This window comes from Melopsittacus undulatus, chromosome 10 (assembly GCF_012275295.1).
Source record: "Melopsittacus undulatus isolate bMelUnd1 chromosome 10, bMelUnd1.mat.Z, whole genome shotgun sequence".
NCBI classification, from domain to species: Eukaryota; Metazoa; Chordata; class Aves; order Psittaciformes; family Psittaculidae; genus Melopsittacus; species Melopsittacus undulatus.
The window spans coordinates 33,005,537-33,025,927 of NC_047536.1; the positions used below are offsets into that span (position 1 = coordinate 33,005,537).

General features: G+C 41.9%; 1 protein-coding gene across 4 annotated transcripts; it reads left to right on the forward strand.

Moving 5' to 3' along the window:
• Positions 1-529: 529 nt before the first annotated feature.
• ARFGAP1 (ARF GTPase activating protein 1) lies at positions 530-19,987 on the forward strand. 4 transcript variants are annotated; one of them, XM_034066747.1, is made up of 14 exons: positions 530-583; positions 827-943; positions 4,168-4,231; positions 5,138-5,247; positions 6,056-6,227; positions 7,365-7,465; positions 8,005-8,094; positions 8,755-8,851; positions 10,182-10,238; positions 10,714-10,746; positions 13,586-13,642; positions 14,223-14,282; positions 15,444-15,520; positions 15,931-19,987. In XM_034066747.1, the coding sequence occupies exons 3-14, from the start codon at positions 4,172-4,174 to the stop codon at positions 16,283-16,285; spliced, it is 1,269 nt and encodes a 422-aa protein (XP_033922638.1). In that variant the 5' UTR covers positions 530-583; positions 827-943; positions 4,168-4,171; the 3' UTR covers positions 16,286-19,987. The 4 variants fall into 4 exon arrangements, with proteins under 4 accessions (XP_033922638.1, XP_030902830.2, XP_033922641.1 ...); XM_031046970.2 differs by having other exon boundaries at positions 8,008-8,094; XM_034066750.1 differs by lacking the exon at positions 13,586-13,642.
• Positions 19,988-20,391: the final 404 nt, after the last annotated feature.

Below are 20,391 nucleotides of genomic sequence, written 5' to 3' on the forward strand. Positions count from 1 at the left end.
TCCAGTGCCTCAGCACCCTCACAGTAAAGAACTTCTTCCTTTCTTTCCAGCTGGTTCACCCCATCGGGGCGCATCCCTAGGGAATGATGGCTGGGTGCTGTGCCTGGAATAGGCTGTGGTTTCGGAGCAGTGCCTCTGAGCCAAAGCAGCCCATGGCCTCGGCTGCAAAGCTCATGGGAAGAACTGACTGGAAAAGATCCCATAATATGATATAATTCACCTTTATGGGCAACCTTTGTTCAGAGCTAGAACAGGGATTTTACATTGGCCTGTAGGGATGAATGGCTTGAACCTGCCCGAGGGGAGACTGAGCTGAGCTCTTAGGCAGAAGCTCTTCCCTGTGAGGGTGCTGAGGCGCTGGCACAGGGTGCCCAGAGAAGCTGTGGCTGCCCCATCCCTGGCAGTGCTCAAGGCCAGGTTGGACACAGGGCTTAGAGCAGCTGCTCCATGGAAGGGCTCCGGTCCGGCCCGCAGGGGTTAACCCCGGCACCCACAATACCCCTCGGCCCTGCAACGTTGCAGGCCGCGGCTGCGCCGTGAGGTGCGGGGCGGACCCGGGGCCGGCTCCGCGTCAGGACCGGGGGTGAGTGTCCGGGCCCCCCCCGTTCCCTTGGGCTGCCTCCGGGGCGAGTTCCTCCACTCCGGCCCTGCCTCAGCTCCGGGCCCGCTTGGACCGGATCCGCCCGGGGCTGTCACCGGGGACGGGCGCAGGGGAGGCGGGGGCTGCCGGTGCCTGGCTGGCGGGGCGGAGCGAGGCCCGAGCGGCTCCACCGCGGCCTGTCCCCCCCCTCAGCTCCGTTCTCTCTCTGTATTTGCTGTGCTGTAGAGGCGGAGGGTGCTCACACTCGGCCATGTGCTGAGGGAGGCTCCCGGGACTCGGCTCGGATCGTGGTGCCGCCGGTGTGTGTGAAGCAGCCCTTCCGTGCTCCCCGGGAGACTCTCGGTAAGGCGGCTGTGCTTGGGAGTGTCCACACGTACGGGACTATACACCATATAATGGTGTCTGATGTGGGTTTGGGCTTGAACGTGCCTTGCTCCGGTGGACATGAGTGGCAGCGTTTGGGTCGAGGCCTCTGCGGCCTTTCTTTGCCCTGGTGAGGTGCAGAGGGAGCCTTGAGGACCACGTCACCCGCTTCATGTTCGTGCACTGAATGCAGGGCTCGGTACAGGTTGGCTGCGTGCATCTCCTGCAGTGCGAGGTTCCCGTTGAAGCAAAGGAGCAAAGTCCTTTTCTGGCTCATTTCACTTAAAAGTGCCACTTCTGCCTTTCTGTTTGCTTTTAGCATTCCCAACGTGGAAACTCATCCTGAGCACATCGAGTTTCTGCTCTGGAAACTGTTGAGGAAGTAGGAGTGTGAGAGGGCAGTTTCCAGCAGTGTGATGGGTGAAGTTTCCACCCAGGAGCACTTGAAAATGTTCATATCATATTCTAAAATACTGATATTCTTCAATGAAAACTGCTCCATAAACTAAACCTTTTCTTTGCTGTTGATGCCCATTTACATCAGATTTAAACCATGGATGTTTAAGGTCTCTGACCAGTTGTTGCTTAAGTATTTACCCCCTGAAACTTAAACAGCACGGTGCTTGTGTGCCCAGTCAGCTGCAAGGGCTCAGCTTTTGGGTGGTAAACTGTGATGTGCTGATCACTTACAAGTTTGTGGGCAAATATAGTTGAAATTACACTTTTCACCTCTAAAGAAACTTGTTAGAAAGGTTAGAGTGTGACTTTGTCCTCCCTTTCCGAATGCTTTGGTGGTGGAGAGAGTGGCTGTAGGTACCCCCTCCTTTTGTTGAATGATGTGCGGGTGAAGCTCTGCCTTCCCACCAGGCAGATGTGGTTTGATCAGGGACCTTGCTGCATCTGGAATGTGTTGTGTCTTCGGTTGCCTAATGTCTTGCTTGTAAAAGGCTTTATCAAAATAAGCAATTACTGCAGGCCCAAAGGGAATTGCTTCCTCTGTCAGTTTGAAGTCAGACATCTGGAACTCAGGGTGTCTGTAAGCATTGAAGTGGTGTGGGGATTGGCTGTTGCAGCATGGAATTCCTGGCTTATGCAGAATTGGAGTGGGAAAGCCTTTCCTGTTCAGCTGTAGCCATCCATGATCTTGTGCCAATGGAAGGCCTTTGCAGATGGTCTGCCTCTATTGTCCAGAATGCAAACCTGTGGAAAAGGAGGAAGAATGATAAAGGAAAGATAGTGGGAAGGGGAGTGAGCAGCCAGCCAAAGAGAGGGGCCTTGTAGCTTGGCTGTAACTCACATTGCTGGGGAAACACAGCCCTGAAGAAGGGGAGTTGAGATGCAAAGAACATGTAACAAACATGGCAAGGAGGAGGGTCCAAAGTGTTCACAGTTGTGTCTCTGGCTGCTGCTGCTGAGGTTACTTCATTTCTGTACTGCAGGGGAAGATTCTTCCCTTACATTGACAGTGACAGAGGAGTTGAAGATACAGACTTCAGTTAATGTGTCTGTGGTCTTTGTAGGGTCTGAGCAAACACATTTTATGTGTAGTGTGATCTCCCTGCTTATATGCACATGAATAAGTTACGTAAAATTAAATGTAAGTCTTGGAATGCTATGGGAGAAAGTGTGTTTCATGATACAAAGCATTACTTGCCACACTTTTATTTCCCTTTTCTGGAAGTTGCCCAAATTCCGTTTGATTACTGATAAAAATAGTTCTGTTCAGTTTTAATGTGATACAGGAAGACTGGAAGGTTTTACTCACCTTTAATTACAATAACCTTTTCAGTCTATAGTACTTAACTGTTTCTGTCTAACACAAACAAACTAAGATTGAAAGGAAGCATATTCTAAACATCAGTGAAAACACTCTCTCTTAAATAATACAGAATGAAGTAGTTGTCAACCAGGTGTTCAGGAAGGAGGAAGTGCTTTGGATGAAAGGCAGCAAATAACTTCAGCTTCTAACAGTGGTAATAGGTAGGTACAATGTTGATTCTTCTCTGTATTGCATTGGCTGAGCTGGTGGTACATACAGTTTTCTTTATGTACTGCTGTGGTTGTGGTTCCTGGGAATTCTGCTTTAGAATTGTCAAAGAACCGGTCACATTCCTACAAATGGAATGTTTCCTTATCTGTAGCAGTTTTTCTTCCTAAAACAGCCTTCCTTTTCTAATTAAAGGTTATGTTCTCCCACCATCCCCTGCTGGGTTACAGCAGTTGTATGCAGTGCTTAATCATTTACCTCCCCAAATTATTGCAAGTTTTTATGAATCCTCTCGATAGCTGAAGGGCTCATGACTGTTTAGTCAAACAGCAGAGTGAGCAAGCGCTAAAGGCTTTCAGAAAGGCATTTCTGCCTCTCAGAACAGTATTTGGTGTAAACATCAACCTGCTGGTTTTTGTTCGGTACCTTGGCTGATGAATAAGCTGACATTTAGTAGTTGGTGCTGTTTCTAGTCAGCTGGGTGACTTCTGTGTCTTAGAAGTTTGTTTTCTGGAGTAGAAATGAAGAGGTGGACTGGAGTGAAAAGGAAGAAAATACTTATATCAAATTAATCTAAATACTGTCCAGTGGAAGGTGTCCCTGCCCATTGCAGGGCATTGGAACTGAATGAGCTTTAATGTCCCTTCCAACCCAAACCAGCCTGTGGATCTGGGATTCCATATTGTACTATCAAATTAGTTGGAAGTATTGATTCATTTCTTATCTGAATTGCAGCCTTATGCTGCGCTCTGCACTGCATTTCCTTTAATCATGGATGGTTTGTGTGCTTTCAGTTTTTCCAGGCTGTGTATTGTGTGTGAATCATGTGTTTTGTCTCAGGGCAGTCTTTTATCTGTGGCTCGACACTGCTGCCTGCTGCTGCCATCCATGCTTTATACATTCAGAGTAAGATGATGTGTTCTGCCAGAGAGACCTGGCTGCTGGAACTGGAATTCTGTTTTGTGTAAAAGGTCCCAGAAATTGCCTTATTTTCTTAGAACTCAATTGATAACTGGATGGATGTGGGAGCAGCATCAAGTAAGGATCAGTTTTGATACAAAATATTCCCTAGAAGAGTTTTTATGTTTATCACCCCCATCCCCTTTTCAGCTAGTCCTTTTTCATAGAGACATACTTGTAAGTTACTGACCATCTTGTCAATGTCAAATCCTTGATGATGACTTCATTGTTTAGGTTTCTTTTTCTCCCTTTGTAGAATCATGGCGAGTCCAAGAACAAGGAAAGTTCTGAAGGAAGTCAGAGCACAAGATGAGAACAATGTGAGAAATGCATCATCTTCTTTACTTTTGTTTTATAGATGGAGTTTTCTTTTTACCTGCTCCAGATGTATGCTGCAGTCTACTACAGCCATCATCTTGATAGCACTAGTATGGCTAACTACTGGTAACAATTTGGATGTCTCCAGTTCGTGGTAGTTCCAGGAGCTGTTACTCATTATAAATCACTGTGAATTTGGCACAAGTCTCTCAGAAGTTCTAGTAATGCTGTAACCCCTGGAGTCTGTCAAGCAAGTGATGCCTTGGGCACAGCTTAATTAAAATGGTCTATTTCAAGTAGTTGATTATGCACTATCTTAAATGTGATAGCCCATGGGCAGGTTCAGTTTTAGTTATATTGATGCATTAAACGTTAAATGATGATCCCAGTCACAGGAACTTTCTTGCTCTGTATGAGCAATAGAGCTATTTTTAAGAAAAACCTCTGTTTAGATCTATCATTTACTGCCAAACTGCAGCATGACTGAATAAATGTTCTGAACTTTAAATGTTGCATCTTTATTTTGCCAAGAAAACCTCAAGAATTCAGTTTGGTTGCATTCTCCTCCTTCAAGGCAGTATGGAAATGAAATCCAGTTGAATTCTTTGCTCATTCACTTTGCTCATCTGTATTTCCTTACTGGTTTCTTGGTATTGGCACAGTGATTTTTATAATTCAAGTCAGGCAAGTTAATGCAGTTTAGTTTCTATGTTTCTATGCAGCATAAATAAATACTTGAAGGAAGCTGATGCTGTCAGGGAAGGTGTTTCCAAGCACTAAGAACTCTCCTTTCTGAAATGATTTTCTGTGTGTAATGCTTTCATGATTTGACCTTTTGAGCTGCACTGTGTAAACTTCACATGGAGTTGATGGGCGAGTGTTAGAGGTAACTATTTTCTCTCTCACAGGTCTGTTTTGAGTGTGGTGCCTTTAACCCCCAGTGGGTGAGTGTGACCTATGGAATTTGGATCTGTCTGGAGTGCTCAGGAAAGCACCGAGGCTTGGGAGTTCACCTCAGGTGAGCCTTTCAACCAGACCTGGACTGACTTGTGTTCCCTTAGGCTGCACTACAACTGTGAACAGGAAAGGTATAGGATGTCTCAAATCCAGCATTTCACTGGCAGTTTTGTTTCATGCTCCTCTCCAAAGCAAGCTTTACTTTCAGTGCCTTGTCTATAATCAGCTGGGGTGTGTGCTCCACCACTGCAGCTATGTCATGCTCTGTTCTAGAAAGCAGTGTCTCTATCTTCAGCTTGAGGTTTGGTAAGAGTGCACTAGTCCTTGTACTCTATTCTTTTAATTTTGTATAGTCTTTATAGATTAAAAGTGAAGCAGTGTTAGAGCTGCTTGGGAGTTGAGAGTACAAAATGTTACAGTATGTTTATAGAACGGGTCTGTAAGGGTATACAAGTGTATAATATCAGCTGAGATGGGAATCTGTGCAATAAGAACTGTTGATGTGTTGCAGACTCACAGTGTATAGATACAAAAGGGGCAGAGCATGGGGTAGTTACTCAGATGAGAAAGGGAAAGAAAATCCAGAGGGAAATCACTAAAGCAAGAAGGCCGTGCTTTGCATTCAGAAGTACTGGTTTGCTTTTCAAGGGGTGATTTGAAGCTCACTAGTAAGTAGAAAAGGCTCAGGAAATGCGAGTTTGGAACTGTTCTGTATGTTTCATGAAAGAAAAAATGAAGTTGTTGAGGCGAGGATATTCTAAAGGTGTTTCTTTAGTGACTACAAGAAAGAAATTAATCAAGATACAAGTGCTAAAAGAGTCTTCTTCAGGATGATGTCTCACTTCTACCACTCCCTCCTGGCTTTTCAGTTTTGTACGTTCTGTAACCATGGACAAATGGAAGGATATTGAGCTGGAGAAGATGAAGGCTGGAGGTAATAGCAAATTCCGAGAGTTCCTGGAGTCTCAGGATGACTATGATCCCTGCTGGACAATGCAAGAGAAGTACAACAGCAAAGCTGCAGCTCTCTTTAGGGATCAGGTAAGTCCGCTTGTGCCCATGTCCTCATTCCCTGCTCTCTGCAAATATCCAAGTACTTTGTAAGCACTTGTTTTTGAATAGGGAGGAGGAAAAGCAGCAGCCTCCTGAACCTCTGCAGTGGTTCTTGAAACAGAGGAGTCTTGGGGTGCTTCTTCCCAGCTCTTGTAAGAGCTTCATTTAGAAACTTTCTTTTCTGCATTTAGCTGAGGTGGTTCAGTTTTTCACTGCTGCAGTTTGTTGCAGTGAATCCAACCCCCAGCAGAGAGTTTACTACTTGAGCAGTAGGGTTTTAACTGAAGTGGCTGCTGATAAATCTTTTGTGCATGTAGTAACAGACTTGGCAAAACCTGTCAGGCCCATAACCAAATAAATCAGTAATTGTAATGGACTTACCATTTTGTAGAGGTTTGGAATTTCCAAACCCAAAATTACAAACAGCTTACAAAGAGACTTACAAACATAACTCTTATCTTTATGCTGACCCTGCTGTGGAAGTGGTAAGAAGGTACATTCTGTGCTTGCTGGGGTAACCCTGCAGCTTTGAAGTTGTGTCTGTGTGTTGTCTCTTCACCTCTTTAGAAGTTCCTATGAATAGGACATGGTTGGCTGAAGTGGAGTAGCTTGATGAAAGCCAAAAATTCCTAAGTTGTGTGCTGTTTAGTATGTAAAAAGAGGAACTGTAGAGTTTTTGTGGCAAGGCCTTTGGGAGTTTTGTATGAACTTGCTGAAGTTATAACTGGGATTGGAGAAGCAGTATGGGCTGAAGAGATGAAGTTCGGGGCCTGTCTTTAAAGGAGGCAGTGAGAACACTTAAATGTGTGTATGTGTTTTAGCTGACCTGTGCTAGGGTAAATCCACCTCTTCTAATTATTATTCTGTGGTTAGTGCTTACCTCTCTTTATTAATCTAATCTTTCCTCTTCAAACCACATTTATTTGAAGAAGTTGCCTGAAATAAAACCAGTGCTTAATTCAGCATTTCTAGAGATGCAGAAGCAAATTGGTTTCTTGTGAAAACAAATGAATGCATCTATGGCAGGAAGTGTGCAAAATATCCTGGTCCACTTTCCAGGACCAGTGTATAACTTGTCTGAAAACTCTGACCTAGCATTCTTGCTTATTTTTGTCCCTATTCTAGGTAGCTACAGTAGCTGAAGGCAAGGAATGGTCGATTGAAACTTCTCCTGCAAGGAACTGGACCCCACCTCAGCCTAAAACATCTCTTTCTCCTTCTCATCGGTGTGTATTCTTGTTATCTCATATTGACATAGCCACAGCAGGATCAAAATGATTCTGATGTTTGAGTATCTGCTGGTTTTATTCAGTTGATGGTGTTGTCTGAACAAGCATTTCTTCTGCTGAGGTTAAGGAATATGAGGTAGCAGAGCTTTCCTTATGCTGCTCATTACTGATGGGAGCTTCAAAGCTGGACCACAGCTCTTTTGTTGTTCTGCTTTTGCATGTAGTGATTGTTATTTGCTATACTAAAGATTCAAGTTAACATAAAAGCAGTTGTAAATCAAGAGGATTCATGCCTGGCCATCATCCAGCAAGTCCAAGGGCTGTAGTCCGAGTGGCATTGTCTGCGTCCAGGTTTATTGTTGCTTTATTCATCCAATAATCCAATGGCTTTTACTTGTTGCATTAGAGTTTCCCTACTTGATAGGTGAAAGAAATAATCAGTTTTGCACCTGGATGGTGATGATCTGTGTCAGGATGCACTACTGAGCTAGGGAGTTTTGCTTTACTCAGTTTGATTCTTAAATCTTTCCTTTCAGTAGTCATGCTGGACAATCTCAGACTGCAACTGCCTCTTCTGACAAGGCTTTTGAAGACTGGTTAAATGATGATGTCAATTCCTACCAAGGGTAATGTAATGTTTATTCACTTTTTGAGTGCCTGGCCCTCCAGCATAGCAAAGACGTGAATGTTGTACTACAGCTACACAACTGTGATCCTCATTCACTAGTTAACACGTCTTGTTTGCTATAAGAAATATGTTGGTAATACATGATAAAGTATAAAAGGAAGGAAAGTGCCTCCTAATGCATTTGTATAACAAGAATGTTCTAATAGCACTGAAAAAAGAGCTTGTAACTCAAAATGTTACTGTGGTGGGCTCCAAACTAGGGAATTCTTAGTGTATATAGTATGTTATTGAGTTAAACAGGAGTATTTGTAAAGCTAACACTGTTTTCTTCTTTCTTTCCTTTTCCCATTTTCATGTATCACTTTATTAGGATTTACTCAGACTTCTGATATTAAACCTGGGGAATTATTGAGCCACATTAACTTGCTTAGGGGACACTTTAATTTGCAAGGATTCCCAGTGGATCCTTCTTGTTCTTACATCTTTGAAGTGAGTGGGTTTGTATTTTGGGTGCTGGGTACTATAAGACTTTTTTTTCCCAGGTGTATTTTAAAGCCTGGTGAACAATTGCCATTCTTTCATGCTTTTCAGTTTTCTTTTAATGGTTTTAATGAATACATGCTAATGTAGACGTTGTTTATTCACTTCCTTGTGCTAGTGGCCAAGAGAATCGCTACGTTGGGTTTGGCAACACAGTAAACCCTCCAAAAAAAGAGGATGACTTCCTGAACAATGCTATGTCCTCACTGTACTCGGTAAGGTGACCTCAATTAACTATCTTCTTCTATCCCCTGTTATGAGAGGATATAAATGGAGAAGAGAAACTGAAGGCTGCAGGTAGATACATAGAGATATAGAGTATTGGTTGTATTCTCAAAGAGTGGAGATGATACCAGTGGACTTTAAAAGGCAAAATGAAGGGAGAAACTTGAGCAAACCTTAGGAGTTGTGTCTGGTATTAGTCATAGAAATAAATAAATGAGGCTATAGAAATGGATTAAGAATTAATACTCAACAAGGCTCGGAGAGATAAAAGTAATTACCTGTTGGGAATAGCAGTTAGGCTGGCAATGATCTAAATAGATTAGCCATATTAGGTACGTTCAGTGGAAAACAACTAAAATGTGTGTGTAGAGGGGTGCCAAGAACCCTGAGCAGTGATGAAAACATTTGAAATGCCTGTGACAGCATGTGAAGAGGTAACAGCATATGGTTGAACAGTTGTTGTGATTGAAGTAGAGAGAGTGAAAGATGCGTTGTTGAAGGAAAGTGAGGATGAAGTCAGAGGGAGTCGGGGACATATTGGGGCTCTGATAGGCTTCAGAGTGGCAATGCTGACCAGTATTTGGGGTTTGGAGTCACTTTGGAATCCAGTAAGGTTTTCTACCAGGGTTTTTGGGCAGTAGGTTTCTGTGGAGCCTCATCTATCTAAATACCTACACTGGGTTCCATTGTTGTTTTAAAAAATACAGTCATTTCATTGGAACACAATAGACAAAGGTAATGCCTGAGCCTTTGCCCAGTATTCCAGGTGATCCCATAGGGTGCTTTGTGCAGGTCTGTTGATTTTCTAGTTAGAATTCAGATTAGAAACCACATCTATAACGTGTCTCAGCTGTGCTAAGACAGCAAAGGAGAGATGTCACTGTTTGTTATCCCAGTTACTGTCTACTGTTATTTGAACACAGAATCTCCTCGAAACTTATGATTCAAATGCCCTCTTGTGACCACAGGTACATATTACAGTGCGATTCTAAAGCCTTGATGATAGTGAGGCTGAATATTTTTCATGTAGCCGTTTCTGGAAGAGTATCATCTGAAGCATTCAGATCTGTTCAAATTGCAGTTGATTTGCACAAATAATGGAGGTTCATTGCTATATTACAGTTAAGTGAGAGTATCATTTTTTGCTGTTTCTAATGAGTAGCTCTTATGACTATAGGACAAGCTGTATTGCAGAACATTTTGACGTAATTCAACATGTAATACTGAGCACCTGGTTATTCACTACATTATATATATAATATATATGTATGTATATTTAAGCTGTATGTATAACTTACAACATTCTCACTTTCTTTAAAGGGATGGAGCAGTTTTACAACTGGAGCAAGCAAAATTGCCTCTGCTGCTAAAGAGGGTGTAAGTAAACAGTGTATTTCTGTGTAATCCTTGTAAACTCAGAGGTTCTGTTAGTGTTTAGTAGTGATGTGTCTTTAAAAGTACTATCAGTGCAAACTGAATTCAGCTCTTTGTATAACTTTGCCTGTGGCGTTTAAAATAGATGCATATTGAGTGCAGATCTTTACCTTAACTGTTTCTCATGCTTCTGGATGGACATTTGTGTTCATTCACCCACTGGATGATGGTGGAAAGAGATGTGTAGTCTGTGTTGAAGAGCTTTTCTTTGCCCTATTTGAAGCTGAGAAAGACCTGTGCTTCCCCAGAGCAATCTGGAATGCCAGAGGTTGTCATATGGATCTCCTCTGTTTTCTGTGAAATTCTGGCAAAGCTCCATTCATCTTGGAGAGGATCATGCATCATTTCTACATGTGTGTATTTAAAAAGCAAGGAACTTATTCCTAGTAAACTTGAATATATTTTCTCCTTTTCACAGGCCACCAGATTTGGATCTCAAGCAAGTCAAAAGGTGATTATAGATTTTGCTCTTTCTTATTGACTGTAACTGGCTTTAAATGTCATGTACTTGTCTGCACTGATTGATTTAGGTTTGATCCTGAACAGACCAGTGTGTTTTTCCTGTGTAGTGTACAGTAATTTTAGGCTCTCGCTTTGATTTCCATGGGAATTGCATGGGAACTGCAGTGATCAAATTAGGGAATAAATAAACAGTGCTGCTCTGCTGTGTGTAACTGTTGGGTGTACTGGAGAGGCAGTACAATGAAATGCTTTAATTCTTGCATGCTTGCAAGCTTCAAATACCCTTATTTTATGTTTGTGAACCTTAAATGTTCCCTAACTTGAAGTAGGTTTCTTGGTGACATAATGCAAGCCATTGCTAAAGTCTAATAATGTATAACAAATACAAACTGCTTAATATTGTTATGAAATTAACTTGCAGAGCATTAGCCTGGCATGTTTTCTGCTCTGTGCAGGATGGTATTGCTCAAAACCAGTGTGAAATGCAGGTATTGGTGCTCAGACAGATGTTTGCAGTATTGTATTAATACTCCAGATAACAAAATTGGATGTTTTGCAACAAAATTGTCTTGTGAAAACACTCAGAATTGCCACTTAGAAGCTTTAAAGTATTTGCTGCTTGGCTAATGTAGAAACCAAAGTGTTGTACAAATATTCCTCTTTCACTCCTTCCAGCAGCTTCCCTTTTAGCCAACCCTTCTTTCTTTAGTATTATGAGCAAATGTAAATACAATAGTAGTAGTAAAAGCTCATCACATGTACTGACAAGGACCACAGCAACACAGTGCTCTACACCCTAAGCTGTGTTACTGATGCCTAAACATTGTTCCTGAAACATCTGATCCTTTGCCCTGTAGAAGAGATTGAACATCTTTTTGATGTAATCCATTGTTTAAAAGTCTGTTGGGTGTCCAGTGAGCAAACCCATTCCCTCTGTGTCCTGTCAGTAGATGTTGAAGTTGGAAAAGGTTCGTGCTACTTAACTTGCCTGAAAAAATGCTGCCAAGGTTTTGCTAAAAGCTGCTTCTACCTTCCTTGCTCTTTCTCTTTTGCTGTCTGGGTAAAGTTTTGGGGCTACAAGCAGCAGCCAGAGCCGGTAACACCCTCACATATATTCTTGTGCATGGGCTCCTTGTCACTGTTTGTGCTGAATATGTGCATTTGCTCTTGAGCTGTCTTTTCTTTGCCTTAAGTCCAATCTGTTCAGAACAATGTTGTGTGTTTCATACAGATCTTCAGACTGACTTAAAATAGGCTAAATTGGATAGAGGATTTCAGGATTTCTGTTTGCATGTCACATCCAGGAATGCAGGATACCAGGGATTCCCCTGAGGTGATGTTTGAAGGCAGACTCTTTACTAAGTGCCCCATTACCAGTGTTTGTAATGGTGGTTAGGATGCTATCCTCAATTCAGTAATAGTAAAGGTGAAGAAGTGGTACAGATGGAAACTCAATTGTACCCAAATCTTTCCATATTTATAAAATTATGTGGTTCAGTAAATGGGATCCTATAAGAATTCTTCCTAATTCTAATAATGACTCTTAGCTCTTAGTCTTGGTCTGTTACTCTTTATAACATAAACAGTTTGCAAGGTTTGACAGATTGAAGGATTTTTCAAAGGTGAAAAATACCCTTGTTTTTCCTAAGCACTTCCTAGCCTTTCTAGCACATCCCTTCCAATGGAAACAAGCCTTATGTGATTTACATTCACATTCCTTACTAGGTGGAAGTGGGGTTACCTTTTGCCTTTGTCTTCTCAAATGACTTTTGAACTGGTAAGGAGTAGAAGTGTTGGAGTTAATGGAGGTTGGATAGAGGGATGATCCTAGAAGTGCTGTGGCAAAGGGAAGGTCCTCTTTAGACACCATGGAGTCTGTGGAGGGAAGATGTTCAAGGTGCTCCATTCCAAGGAAGAACTGGAAGGAAGGCTCACACACCCTAAGCAATGTTAGCAATAAGATATAAACCCTTAGGAAACAAGACATCATCCTCTGCTAATGTTTAGGCAAGGATACTGGCCCTTTTGGATCAATTGTGCTAATTCAGAAGTTAAGCAGTGTAATATGGCAATACCAAAGAAAAGTTTACATCAGTCAAAGGCTTATTATGGTAGTAGGGAAGGGAATGATTTCATATGAAGCATTTGCAAACCCTGCTGTCCTTGTCAGTGTACTCAGATAAGTACAGTGTCCTTATGTATCTTGTTCTGCCTTGCAATAGATTTCTGAAGTTCATTGTTTTCTCTCCCTGCAAACCTGGAGCTTTAAGTAAAGATTACAAACATCTTCTGTCACAGCCTTGGCTCTTCTGTACTGCTTAGAAACAATGGGGCTGTTATTAAAGATGACAGTACAGCATTACAAGGCAGAAGAATGGAGGGAAAATTGGCCAAAAAGATCTAGTTCCTCAAGTAATTCCACTAGTAAGGAAAAATAAGGGTGGATGAGGTCAGCTCTTCCAAATGCTCAGCTGCAGGGATTAGCAAGGGCCCCATCTCTGAGGCTGTTGCTGGTTGAACCATTGCTTCTGCTTCCAGTGCAAGGTCAGACTTTGCTTGGGCTCTGGGCATCTCCAACAACCTATTGCCATGTACATCTGGTGTTCATGTATTTTCTTTTACTGTTTCCTGCAGCACTGTACTGTGTGTGCTTTTCAGCTCATTCTGCTTGTTTGAACCAAACCTCTTGCAGCCTTCATGTGTTTTTGGAGATACTGCTGAGAAATGAGCCTGCAGAAGATGGTGGCTGTGGTTTTTGGTGTTTGATTGGGGTTGGTCTTTTTTAAGGAAACTATAACTGACTTTGTTTTTGTTTTGCTTTTAAATAGGCATCAGAGTTAGGTCAGACATTAAATGAAAATGTTCTCAAACCTGCACAGGAAAAGGTAACTTTGGAACTAGTAAATTACTTGCAGAACATGGTTATGCTCACTTAGGGAGGGATCTTTTTCCTCCTGCCACAAGTGCCTGGGTTGCCAGTGTGTCCTTCTGTCCTACATACACCAGCACAGCAGCAAAGAGGAAACAGCAAATAGTTCAGTTGTACCCTGGTTGATCAAAGTTTTAATATCTAAATAAGTATGTATAAAAAAATAGAGGATATAATGGATATAACAGGTTTTTAATATCTCAAAATCTTTTTATTTAATATATTTCTAACATGCCACATTTACAGATACTTTTGTACTGGTGTTTTTATGCATTAGTGTAGCGACACCTTCTTCAAACTGTGTATAATTCCCTTCAAAAACTTTAGAAGACTGAGGTTCACTCCATCATAGATCAATGGACTTCATATGTAATTTCCTTCACTTTATTAGTTTTCCTATATTTTGAGTCACTTTCAGTTTGGTTTGTTTTGTCTTTACGCTTTCTGTTGTAGCTGTTAAGCACAAATAAGTTTGTCTCAAGGTTTCAGTAATACCTTTGGTTTATGACTAATTACTAATACTTTGATTCACATAGGTGAAAGAGGGGAAAATATTTGAGGAGGTCACCGTGGGGGTATCCCAGTTGGCCAGCAAGGTATGAAGTGGCCTCCCTGCTCTTAAGGAGGCCACACACACAAAGCCAGTCTCCATATTCTTAACAATGCAGCTTTAGTCTCTGCTTGTGTTAAATCCAGACACACTGGAAGTGTAACATTCAGTACTTCTGCTGGGGTGTTACAAAGCTGTTACAGGTATGATGTAGTCCTTGTAGTAGTTTCACCAAGAGCATGATGTTGAGTTACAAGGCAGCCAATGCCCCGAACACCAACAGAAGGATATGGAGACAGCTTGTGTTGTATTTGTACAGTTAAACTTACTAATGTGCTCTACCTTTTTTCTTTGTCATCTTTTGCTGTCATTGCTTGGTAATGGGGTAAGTGCTCTCTCCAGCTGTGAGGTGCAGAAGTCCTGCACAAGCTAATAGCTGTTTTGATGACTTGTATGGTGTTACTTAGGAGGGTGTATACTTCTAACACTTCTAATTTCTAAGTCAGCATTGGAAGCTCTATCTTAATGCCTTAAATGTTGGAAATATTTAATACAGTAGGTGATGTTACCTCTGCTTTTTAAAGTAACTTTTAGTCTGAATCCTGGGAATCATCCTCTGTATCTGTGACCTAGAAGAGTAACTTCCATGGCTGTCACTTCAGAATCTGTGTTTCTAATCCAATACCAGTTCATTATAATAACCCCCAAAGGATTCTCGTAGGAGTCATATTTATTCTAGAGCTCAGTTACTGGCCTATTTTACATGGGCAGTGAAAGGATACCACTGAAACAGGGTGAAAATGGTTTTGTAGCACAGTAGAAATGTACATACTAGTTACATGAATCATAACATCAGAACACTGGTGCTGTCATTAAGTTTAATTTTATGTATGGAGTAATTCCAGCATTTTTGACAGGGAAGTCTAGGAGAGAAATCTGTTGACTGCTGTTGACAGTGATGGGTGACAAAGCTGAACTTTATCAACTTCTCACATCTTTCAGCATCCCAGTTCTGTCAAATGTATGTTCCTTACGTCAACCACAAAACTGCCCATCAAGAGCAGTAGTGACTTGTGAGTGAAATTTACTGGTGCAATGTGTTCTCTTTATCTGAACAAGTGTAGGAGTGTGGTGTGGCTTCTGCTATTGGGCTTGGAAGAGCTGTTGGTTCACTCTGAATGAATGGAATGTCCTTTTTCTTCTCTAGGTTCAGGGAGTTGGGAGTAAGGGATGGCGAGATGTCACCACTTTCTTTTCTGGCAAACCAGATGATAATGCTGACAGGTATTATTATTATTATTGTCTCTTTAAACATGTAATTTTATCACCTATATATTCTCTGCAGTATAGTAATAGCAGGTATTTTTACATGGGAAGAGGTGATTCTGTCTTTAACAGTGGTCCTTCTGCATGTGGTATGTGAGGAATTCAGTCTAAACTCATGACAGTTGTTAAACTGAGAAACAAATAGTGCCTGGCTTGGTTTTAAAGTTACTCCAAGTGCATATCCCCTTACCATGGGCTTACTAAAGCTGTTAAAAATCTGTGAATTAGAATAAAAGCTTATGCTATTCAGAGCAATATATTTAGTTCCAGTTTTGCTTAAGCAAAGGGCAGGAGCATTATAATTTGCTTTGTGGTCATTTATTATGGTTGTCATAACTACCTTCTTGGTGTTCTTTCCCCCATAACAGACCCCCTGAGGGAGGCAGCTACCAGAACAGTGGTGGGGAGAGCTACCAGAACAATGCTGTAGATCAGAGCTTCTGGGAGACCTTTGGCAACTCAGATCCACCAAAAGCTCATAAATCTCCAAGCAGTGAGAGCTGGACCTATGTGGACAATTCCACAGAGAAGAAGAGCTCCGATAGCTGGGACGTGTGGGGCTCAGGAACAGTCTCCAACAACAAGAACAGTAACAGCGACAGTTGGGAAAACTGGGAAACCAACTGGGAAAACGCAGGAGGAGAGAGCAAGACCAGAAAACCTCCTAAGGCAACGAAAAAGGCATCGTCAGCTGGTGATGGGTGGGATAACCAGAACTGGTAGAACTGTGTTAACCCTGTTTTGCACAGCTAGGAAAAGGAGGCTGTGCTGGCTGATGGAGGGGAGAAGGTTTTACATGCAGCTGGAGTATTGTGGTTGACCTTTACTGATCTGTTACTTTTGTGCTTCCTGTTCATTCTCCTTTCTTCTATCCTGGTTTAGAAAAACAGAAGTAGCATCTGAATCTTTTATTGCATAAAGGTGGCTCTCCCTTTTTTAAGCCTAGTGCTGACTGTATCCTCCTTGCACTGTCAAAACTGGGTACAGTGACTTTCTTAACATGACAGTTCAAAGGGAAGAAAGCAGTGCAAGCACATCTTCATGGCACAGCCTTGCATGTATAGGTTAATAGGTGTTCATCCAGTCCTCGTGTAACTTGAGATGACCTGAGGTGTTCAATGCGAAGGAAAGACAGGGTTTGCCTTGAAAAGGTATCCATTAAATAACAAACTGCAGTTGGATAGATGTAGTTCAAATGCCTTATGGATTGCTGTGACTGTATTTAGTCTGGCAACTCAAGATGGCCATTAAGATATTTTCTGTTGGAGCTTTGTTTTTAAACTTGGAGGGTTCTTTTTTAGCCTTTTAAATCTTATTTACTCCCCTTAATAAGGAATCTAGAACTAGATAATTCCTTGTGTAAACTCTTAGTTCTGACCTGAGCTATCAAGGGATGTCCAGAATGGCTCTACCTGCCTTTCTTGTTCAATGGGTCAAGACTTTGTGCAGTGCAGCTCCTCTACACAGACAAAATGCCAGTCTGTGGTGTTCTCCTTCCCCCAGTTTGACTATTTTATATAGTCTGGAGTTTATTCTTGTCTTTCTTCCTTCTACCCATCATTTTTTATCAGAAGAGATAAAATAGAAATCATTCTGCTGCTCACAGCCTTTGGACATCTGTTTGGCAATTTGGCAGTGAAGCAGATCTATAGAAAAGATTCCAGTAATAAAAAATAGATGGAAAATATGAGGATGTTGAGGAGAGAGGCTGGCAGCAAGCCCCTTCAAGATGAGTAGATGTCTGGCTTTAATAGTAAAGTTTAAGTTAAGCAGATGTTTTCCAAATGTATCTTTAATATGTCAAACTATCTCAGTTTCTGTCTCGGATTTCTCCACATTTTCTTCCTGGATCTTGTTAAAGAAACCCTATTTTGGGAACTCCAGAAACTCCTTGTCAGCATTAAGGAATGGAATAGAAGATTCAGTTATGTCTCTGTTTTGACCCCACAAACTGCTTTGCATGACACGAACCGTAACTCCTACAGAAGAACTGTGACTTCAAGGACAAAGATGTCCTGTGTATCCCATTTTATTTTTGGGGTGGGTTGTAAATGTACACTCAGCCCAGAAACAAGCAGCTCACTTGGAAACTTCAAATCATGATGTCATTGCATAGTCTGCTTTAATACCAGCATGGAGTTCTCTACTGTGGATCTTGATACATGCCTAAAAAGCCTTTTCTTCTTAAAATGAGTTAATTTGTCCAAGCAAACAACTTAAGTTGTCAAAGTTTCCTTAAGTATTTCTTCATCTCTTTTTTCTCTTCTTGGATGTTTTTGAGCCTACAGTAATGTGAAGAGATTTAAAAGGAAGGGAAATCATGAATTGCTTCAAAAGTAGCAGATTTTAAAGGCTTCAGTCTAAGTAGGAGTAGCTCTATTTATAGCCTCATTCTGTATTTCTATTAGTAGGATCTTTCAGATGGTGAGCAAAGTATTTTTCTAGTCTTCTCTAGCCCTGTCCTGTGAGACTTGGCATGTCTCTTTATTCCCCTTGCTTCTCCTGACAGCGTGGTCTCTGCAGGACCCAGGCACTACTCCAGGCTGAGCCATCCGAGGCACGTTCTCACCACCACGCTGACCCTTTGGAAGTGAGAGCTCTCCGTTTACAATGCTGCTTGTGGGTACCATTGCAGACGTTTACAGCCTGACTTGGAAAACAAGGCTCTTGTTCTTCTTTTCCTCCAGTTCCAAGTATACCTGTGTCATAGCTTAACTGCATGTCAAACGTAACCTTGTATTTTGATGCATACACCTCTGTTGCCTACTTGTCATTTGTGTGCTGCCCAGTCTGAAGCTGTAATGCATGTGCTCAGAGCAAGTGCCACACAGGTGGGAAGCGGCACTGGTCCTCCACCAACGGTTTGTCTTTGTGAAGTGTTGCGGTGATGGCAAAACCTGTCCGATGGGTTGCACTGTCTGACTGCTGGTGTCTGTCTGGAGTGATGCGAAGCTGATCCAGCTTCCTGTGTATGACTATTACACTTTCATAAACCTCCTGAAATAGCTTGTGGCAGGGTAAGCTTTATTTCAGCCCATTCAATCAACAGTGAATCAGCCTTCCATACTGTGATGGGTATGCGTGTGTTCTCCTCAGCTGCGTGGCCTGCCCAGGGGGAAACTGGTTGATTTTCATCACTTGCAGCTGTGATTGGCATGAGCCATTGGTTCCTCTGGTTTTAGTTTTGTGTCTCTTGAAACTTTATGTACTGAATTAACGTAAACAGCCAGAGCTCTACTCAGGCTGAAGCTTTGGGTAATGATTTGTCTTCCAGTTGAGGAGACAGGGGCAGAGCAGTTGCTGTCTCTCTTGCGGTGCTCTAGAGAGGCCACAACATGCTACAAAACCCAGAAAGGTGGTATTGGAAGATAGTAAACACCAGTATAATGGTATAAAACATAACTGCAGCCACAAAACACCCCAACTGGTCTCAGTTTCACAAGCAGATGGGTATTTTTATATGACCTGGCTGGATCTGAGTATTCCTGTGTCTTCCAGAGAGGGTGAAATGAGGCATTTTTGTTTGTAAAGCCTCTGTTTTACTGGACTTTACTCCCATTTTCTTTCCAGTCCCCCACTGTGTATTACCAATTGTAAGTCCTACAAACAAATTGCAGTAGGTGGAATGAGCACTGCGACAATCAGACATTGCAGTGGTTGGTTTAGATTCCCTGGTGTTTCAGACTGGTTTATTCCTTAGTATGGCTTCAGTTTTGGGAAATACAGAGTAATTGGAGTCCTGCAGGTGGTCTGATAGGAGAGAAACTTCATGACATTCAAACCTAAGTGCTGCTTGCAAAACAATGGAAGTCTTGGAGAATGTCCCCAAACTGGGAACCTCATCCCAAGAGTTAAGGATTACTTTAAACTTGTTTCATTTCTCTCTTGAAACCTCTTAAAGAAGAAGCCCTTGTGGTTGAGACCTCCAGGATGATTTGCTGCTTTGATTTTTCCAGGCCAGACTGTGTAACATTCCATAGGTTCATAATGTATTTATCAGTGTAATGAGCTGTGCAATAATTTAACAAGTGTAGGTAAAACCTTTCTTGCTAAATCCAGGATACATTTAAAGATCCAGTTGTCCTCTTGGAGAACAGTGGCCTACAGAGGTGTTTCAGTTCTCACCTTGCTTTGGCAGTACTGAAAGTAAGGCTTGAGCAGGGATTTAAACAGGAATCAAGCAACATTTCAATGTCCATTCTTAGGGTTTGACTGTAATGGCTTTAGTGACCTCTGTCATTGTCACACCCATGGAAGCTTGGTTAGTATGGAATACTGTATCTTTAATCTTCCTGCTGTGTTTTTGTGACGTTCACAGGAATGCCTGTTTCATTGAACACTATTCATTGATCTGTGGAGTGGTACCAGACTTGAACTGCAGTGTCAGCTTTTAAAGAGCATTACAATAAAGCAAAGAGAAACGGAGCACAACGGTGTTCAGCCCTTATTCAGGAGACTTCAGTTAACTTGAAACCCACAAGTATTGTTGTAGCTTACGTGGCCTGTTGAATGAAGTTAGTTAGTTCTTGCTGTGGTTAGCAGCACAGAGTAAACTCAATGGGATGTTTCAGAATAAAGAAAGCAGGAAAGTATTGGAATTGTCGTGTTGGAGGAGAGTGACCGACAATAACAGCACAAATGTATGTCCTGATGTGAAGGTGTTATGCATATTCTTCACTGCTGTAATAAGAAAGAAAGGAAGCTGCTGGTGTTGACAGCAGAACCCCAACCACATGTATCATCTTTATATTTCATTGGAATTTCGTACTCTAAATGCTAATCTGAGATCTATTTGAGTTGGGAACAGTTTTAAGACAACATCGGTTGCC